This window comes from Tupaia chinensis, unplaced genomic scaffold (genome assembly GCF_000334495.1).
Source record: "Tupaia chinensis unplaced genomic scaffold, TupChi_1.0 Scaffold000066_1, whole genome shotgun sequence".
Taxonomy (NCBI): Eukaryota; Metazoa; Chordata; class Mammalia; order Scandentia; family Tupaiidae; genus Tupaia; species Tupaia belangeri.
This window is the reverse complement of record NW_006159525.1, coordinates 878,496-885,840: the sequence shown is the minus strand read 5'-3', so window position 1 is coordinate 885,840 and position 7,345 is coordinate 878,496. Positions and strand designations below refer to the sequence as shown.

At 47.0% G+C, this 7,345-nt stretch overlaps 2 protein-coding genes across 2 annotated transcripts in view; both read left to right on the top strand.

The window, feature by feature from the left end:
* LOC102501321 (neuroendocrine secretory protein 55) overlaps positions 1-3,109 on the top strand; it is a 55,461-nt gene extending 52,352 nt beyond the window's left edge. The window contains exon 3 of the mRNA XM_006141967.3: positions 3,038-3,109. The gene's annotated coding sequence lies outside the window, so the exon portion shown is untranslated. The remainder of the gene's footprint in view (positions 1-3,037) is intronic.
* LOC102489563 (guanine nucleotide-binding protein G(s) subunit alpha isoforms XLas) overlaps positions 1-7,345 on the top strand; it is a 54,334-nt gene that overhangs the window by 36,006 nt on the left and 10,983 nt on the right. Inside the window, exons 3-4 of the mRNA XM_014582059.2 lie at positions 3,038-3,110; positions 6,138-6,182. Coding sequence (XP_014437545.1) covers positions 3,038-3,110; positions 6,138-6,182 — 118 coding nt within the window. The remainder of the gene's footprint in view (positions 1-3,037; positions 3,111-6,137; positions 6,183-7,345) is intronic.

Sequence of the window (7,345 nt, the reverse complement as noted above, 5' to 3'; positions counted from 1 at the left end):
TGGTGCGGTGGGGGGGGGCGCCGGGCGGGGGGGCGGCTCGGTGCCCTCGGAGGGCTCGGCGGGACCGGCTGCGCGCGTGCAGACGTGTCCCGGCCCGGCCGGGCGGCGGGGGGAGAGCAGGAGAATCAAATAGAATAAGGCCGGAAAAAAACGGACAGAGTTAGTGCGCAAAGTGCCCAGTGAAGCCAAATGACACGTCATTTTACAGTATGACCTTTTTTTCCCCTTCGAGACTTGCAGGCTTTTTGAAAAAGCAAAGAAGAGAATTAATTGTAGCAGCTGCCCCCCCCTCCCGGCAGCAGCGCCCCCCGTGCAATAAACCATTAACACACACACACACACACACACACACACACACACGTTTCCCTGTTAGTTGGCCACATTGAGAGTGCCTTGTGAAAAGAGAAAAAAAAAAGACATTCACAAATCAGATAAAACTGGAAAATGACATTTGTCTGTAAATGGCTTCTTGGTCTGGAAATGGCCGTGGGTCTTGTTTTTTTGGTTTTGTTTTGTCCTTTCTAGGTGGGAAGCGGGATTGAGAGTGCTGTAAGGAATAGACTTCTCCCCAGGTGGGAGGAAAAGAAAAGACATTAATTAGTTGTTTGTCAAGTGACATTTGGTTGTTTGGCTTTGTGTTTTTCTCCTCTCTTTCAATTGCGGTTTTTCCTCTTTGGTAAGAAAAAGAAAAAGGGGGGGGGGTATTGGTAACTATAAGGAGGCGGCCCTTCCCCCTCTTCTCTAAGGTGCTGTCTGGGGAAGACAAAAGCATTTTAAAAATTGTTGAAACGACCAGAAGAATTATACAAGCATTCATGGGAATGGAAGTTTCTCACCGCCTTGGTGACTTGGCTATTCGAGTAAATGTGTGCGTTTGCTAGGTTCAGACCTGGTTCGTGGTCACATTTCAACAGAACAGCTTGATTATAAAAAAAAAAAAAAGCTAAGGGCCCTATTTTCTTAGTGGTGGCTTTTGGTTGCCTCGCTTTTGCATGGGTCACATCTTTGTTCTCTTGGGTCCAGATTTATAAAAGCAGAAAATTGAGTGAAAATAAGTCTTTGGTGTGTATGCATTTGCAATTTCGGTAATTAAATGGCATTTACGTTGAATTCTTACCTCAAATTGTCCAATGTGGAATTACGCTCTGTAAATATTAATATGCACATGACTTGATTTCAAAGTATAAACCTGGAAATGCCCCGAGCTTTTCCTATGAATGCTGTCTTGCTATCTAAATACTAACTTCAGTCAAGTGTGATGTTAATGGTACCTTAAATTTCTCACACCTTGTGAGCAGTGATAACGAAGTCTCCACTTAATTGGAGACTTGCTCTCTGCACACCTCGCATCACTGAGGCTAATCTTGCTGGGGTGTCCCAGTCTATGTGGCTACGTTTTATCATCAGTTATTGATGGCCTCTGGCACAAGAATTTGCAACCCAAGCCAATGACACAGTACTTTGCGTTTTAAAATGGTGATTCTCACCCAATAATGCCTCTCCCAGAACAAGAAACCTAATGATGGCCCCAAATCCTCTTTCTACTCTCTCTTAATTTAATGAATTACAAAGCCACAGAAGATCTTATGGTCACTTCCCAGCACAGTTTTCTAATGTCATAAATGTGGAAATTGAGACACAGATTGTTTGGGCCTGGGAAAGATAGGTGTGCCACATCGTAGCCCTGCAGAAGTAGAATATTGGAGGTCCTGATTAATAGCATGTGTCTTCTGTGGTCTCTTAATGCCATTTATATTTTCGTGTATGAGAGTTAGGCTCATTAAGATAGAGTGTTTGCTTTGAAATCAGTGTTTCTGTGGAAACTCATTTTACCTTACAGATGTTGATTCCAGCCTTGTGAAAAGGCAAGGGGAGTTGAAATGCTTTACTATCTGGGCATTAAATGGTAACAATTAAAAGCACAAAGAAAAGGAGCGAAAACCAAAGGGCTTTGCGTGGGAGGAGGGCCTGGCGCTGTCTGCAGGGTTATTTGGCAGAGCGCATTTGCGGGAAGGAGTGAGCAGCAACCCCCTGTCTGGCTTGATGGGCCTGTGATTTTTTTATGTGTATAAAATAAAATAAACTTTAAAAAAATGAAAGGTGATTTAAAATGGAGGCATGTGCTGCTTCCTAATCTTTCAGTTGGGAAGGGTTTGGAATCTTACAAAGGCACTGGTTTCCAGGAATATTTTTCCTTGCGATTCGGTCTGAGTTTTGCCCCTTCATCACTCCTTACTGTCGTCCTTGCAGGTTTCTTAAGGCTGACATAGTCCCAGACACTGTGCTTGATATAAAACTGTGTGTGTTCCAGAATATGATAGATAATTGATGGTCTTCCATTTTCCTCTGCAACATGGTTGTGATAACCAGAAAGTATCTTTAGGAGATAGTTGGCAGGGGAAAGGAGGGAAAAGGCAGTGGATACAATGTAATCTTGTGGTCTTAGGGTGGATTTTAAGTAGCCCAAGGGGTGGGGAACCTGCAGCACTGAGAGAAGCTGCATTGTGTAAAGGCTCAGGAGGGATGTACTGCATCGGTACGTGATGTGCAGAGGCCGCAGCGTTTAGGCATTGTTTGCAAGACTGGGTATTTTCACCACGAAACATCTGACCAAGAATGGCGGCTTCGTGCGTTGACGTGGACGTTCGCCTGTGAACGCTCCTGTTTCAAGGATTCAGGTTCACATTTACACACACAAACACAGCGTGACAAAATCGCATCATTTCTACTCTTTGCCCTTTTTCACCCCACAATTTTCAAAGCGACAACAACCAAAAGAAACACACACACACACCTGGAAACAGCAAAACCTTCATTTCTCGTTTGTAATTCTGATGGTGAAATGCTGCGGTAAACACCAAGGTGGACATTTTATTTCATTTTCTCTGCGTCGAAAGGTCAAGGAAAATTGCAAGCTTATTTGGTGTTTGTTTTTTTGCACATGGATTCTACTTCAAAAAGAAAACCACAGCCGCGTGTCCTGCCCCAGGTGTGGGACATGCCTCCTCATAACCTGAGACTCACTTTCATTTTCCAGGTGCTGGAGAATCTGGTAAAAGCACCATTGTGAAGCAGATGCGGATCCTGCATGTTAATGGGTTCAATGGAGAGTAAGTGTCAGCTCTGCGAAGGGCACTCAGTCTGAGGCAATGACCTTGGGGAGGGGAGGGAGGCTGGGGGCCAGCCTGCTCCCACTTCAGCTTTTTAAGACACTCCTGGGAGTGCTCTTCAGGGCTTCCCTCCCTCCTTAATCTTCCGGGTCGGATAGCAGAACTGCTCAGGAAGCCCCAGGGTGCCCTGCCCCTTCCCAGGCCTGGCCAAGGAGCTCGCAGCCCTTGGCTGGGTGACAGCCTCTCCCAGCGAGGTCCCTGCCGCAGCCCTGCAGATTTTGCTGCAGTGAGTCTCCAAGATGGCTGACTCGGCCTTGGCTGCCCCTTGGCCCCCAGGCTGACCACTGCAGAGGCCACCCTCCGCCCGCGAGCCTCGGCAGGAGCAGCGGTGCAGGACGGCCCAGCCCCGGCCCAGCCTAGCATCTCTGTCGTTCTAGCTAGACGGAATTGGAAGTGGAGCCCTTGGTCACAATTCCTCCTTTTTTGTGCCTCCCCTCCCCCTTGAATTAACACGGGCAAATAATTGTTTCCTTTAAAAAAAAAAAAAAAAAAAGCTGCCAAAAGGAATAAAATGGAAACTTAAATGACGGCAAGACTGGAAGTTAGATTCTTCCAGCCATATCAGTGGCATTTTTGCCTTTGAAAAGTCCTCCCAGGCATCCTGGTATAAGACAATATGGCCATACTGCAGTGAGAACAAAGACACAGCGAAGAGACAGACAGACAGACAGCCGGCTATATTCCAGGTGTGGGACACCCGCCCTGCTAGCCATGAAGAGTGCAGGTGGAGGGGGGAGCATGGGGTCAATCCCCCCAACCCCGGGCGGGCCTTGCAGCCTGCTCCTGTAAGGAATGGTGTGAAGCAGCTCTTAACCAGCCTGTTTCACTGGTGAGAGAGCGAGTAGCCACACTAGATTGCAGACACCTGAAGGTACTAGTTAGCAATCACTAGCTGGCTAGCAATCCCATTGCCTTTCTTAAACCTGAATTCAACTGAAGACTTGTCCCTCAGTTGCATTTCCTGCAGTTCCATAAGGGGAGACCGAGGTGAGGTGGTGCAGTCTGATGCGGTCATGCACCCAGAAAACCATCAGACAGACAGATAAATGCTCATTGCTGCCTGTTAAGCCGGAAGTGCTGGGGACGAGTGAATTCTATCACCTCTCGGAGTGCTAAAGGCAGCTCTGGTGGAATATTCTAGAATTTGATCAAATAACTAGGTAGAAGGGGATGACATCACCTTTATAAACGTGCATTCTAGTTGAGAATACTTTTCTGTGTGAACCAAATTCAGACTAGTGTGCAGAAGGGTGGGCTCATTCCCAGTTCCATGGATGGCCCAGGGGTCAGAGTGCACATACCCACTGCTAAGTAAGTAACCTTCAGTTGTCACAAACTGATTCTGAAATTCTTACGTCCTGCCACACCCTTCAATAAAGCCCTGCCAGCGGAGATTGCCATCCTGCGAATAAACAAAAAATCGGAAACAGACTTTTCTAGCCACGAATTTACAAGTTAAAGAAAGATCTTGTGCAGAATTTTTCCTGCAGCTTGCCTGGAGTGCTTCTTCATCAGGCTAGTTAAGCAAAAATAATCTGACCGTGTCCCCTGTAGATAAATATTTTGATTAAAAACTGGACACGGCTAGTATTTTTAAAAAGATGCAGCAGCTACTGTTTACCTTAGCTTGCGCTGGGTGGAAAATAAGTCACCCTTGAAATAATTAGGAGTTCGGTAACTTCAGCTCGCCTTACCCTTCTGCAGGAAGGGTTCTCCTCCTCGGTGAGCTGGTCTGTCATGCAGGCAAGGCTTTCAGCCAGCACTCCTCTTTTCTATTTTCTTTTTGAAAAGAGGAAGCCACATTCCCAGTTGGCCTTCTTTGTAGAGGAGGCCACAGGTATTCTCTGAGGATGTTAAATTTAGCCTGCAAAAGTGACACACAGGGGTATTCTTCCTGGGAGTCTAGACAACTTAGTTTTGTCTCACCCAGCCGAACAGCATTTTCTCTTTTTCCTCACTGCGGTATTGCAACAAGAGCCATTTCCTTCTTAACTGGGAGTCCCCTGTGAAATGGTGACCCCCGTCCATTCCGAAAGGGGTGCTCGGCTTTGCGGGGCTCTTCTCTGCCTGCCCGATCCGATCCCCTGCTTTCTTAGAGCTGTGCTGAGCTGTCCGTTTGCTTGCAGTGTCTGCAGCTGCCATGCCGGCTACGTGTTTAAGAGTAACATAATACAGATCCCACCTTCAGAAATACAGAGGTCAAATGTGGATTGTCCTAACTCAAAGCTAACTCTCTTTATGGTTAGTACGGAGGGGGTCGAGCTGAGCTAGCAGAGCTGAAGGATTATGGTGCCATGTGGAAGTTCAGCCGCCCTGCCCTTCTCCTTTAAGGAGGAATTCCTGCTATTTTATGATCGGGTTTTGGGGAGGGGAGTTGGTGGTAATGGGTAGGTTTGTTACTTATTAATTTCCACTGCCTCATGGACCAAGCATAGTTTTTTAATTGAGAGTTTATGGGGAACAATTATTTATAAAGATATTTTAATTTTGTAGGTAGTTGCCCCCACTGCCAGAAGGGAGGTCATTCATTTTATACCAGGAAATCTTGGGCAAAAATCTCCCACGTCTGTGCCTTAGCGGGAAGATTCTGACCTGGGAGTATGAGGAGCCTTAGGCGCTGCCATGGTCTCCGAAGAATTGCGAGATAAATCACTGCTCTAGCTCCCTGCTGCGTGTACATTTAGTGAGCGCACCAGAAAACAATTACCCGTCCCTCCTGTATCCACCCGAGTCTCCCCAGGGCTCTGTTAATACTGCAGCAAAGGTGTGGAATTCTTCCCCCTACGGCCTGCAGTCTCTCTAGACATTCCAGTTTAGCCAGAAGGCGACCTGAGGATAAGCGGGAGGATGGCGCGAGGACTGTCAGTCGCTCTCGGCTGACGGCCTGGCACAGTAGAGAGGCTGTGGGGTTGGTGTGGAATCGCGGTGCCTTGCGGAGTAGGTGAGCTCTCAATCTCTCTTTACAAGGGGCGGCGAAGAGGACCCGCAGGCTGCAAGGAGCAACAGCGATGGGTAGGCACATTCAAACCAGAAAAATTTCTTAAACAGAACAGACATGGAGGTCCTATCGGGAGACTGAGGACAGAGACCCGGGAAGAAAATAAAAATCACTTAAGGGCCATCAACCGTATTGGTACACGTTTGAAAGTGACACGTACAGTCTCGTAACGTTTCAGAGCAGGTGAAGTGCAAAACCTACATCTTTTTTTGGCCATGCTTAAAGTAGAATTAGACCCAGCTGGGGGAATATTAGAGCTTTCATTCAGCTTTGGACCTCAGTTTAGGATTTGGAGAACTGATGTTTTTCCATATGGTTTCTATTTCCCTCGGTTCTCCATTCGAATCAGCTACTTATTTTTAAAACTGTCTACTGAATTCCATCCACCAGTGGTTGAGCTGATTTAGAAATTTCTGACCTCTTTGAAAAAAATAAATCAACATAATCTTGACCCTGTTTAAATGTTCAGCACTGTACCACACTTAATTTTGAAAAGCACCCTGGCACCCTGCGGCAGCAGGTCGTCATTAAGAGTCCTCTGGAAAAGCCTTCGGCCTTTTCAGTCTGATCAGATTTATTTTAATTCAAGTTCCCTTATGTTAGCTAGGAGATAAGGAAATTCACGCTGGCGTCCGTTTTGCCTTCACTATGACACTGGTTTTCTTGGCTTCCTGCACCCCTACACCCACCTCTCACGTCTGCACACATGCGTGCACATCCCAGGTAGCCAGCGCCAGGCCTGCTGCACACTCACCATGCGGTGATGGAGTGGCTGCTGTCTCCTGAGCACACACAGAGCCCGCTGACCAGCCTCCTACGGCGGCTCAGATGGCTTCTGTGGCCGGGAGGGGAGGGGCAGGGGGGGTGGGGTAGCGGACAAAGTAACTGACACGTGTCTGTCCCTCTGTCTCTTTTAGAACCTAGTGTCCCTAGGTGAGGGCTATGGTTTCTCGTCTTCCCGACTCTGTCCTATCTCAGTTTGCATGCCGGACTCGCTCGGTCTTAGGAACTTCTAATAAGAATACTATTCTGTTTGGGGGAGGGGAGCTGGGCCCTACTACCTTACCTTTAAAGATAACTGGAGGGGAAAAAAAAAGGGGGATAACAAAACTCTTAATTGGCCAAAAAAAAAAAAAAAAAAAAAAAAGAATATATCAAAACCACCAAAAAGGAATAT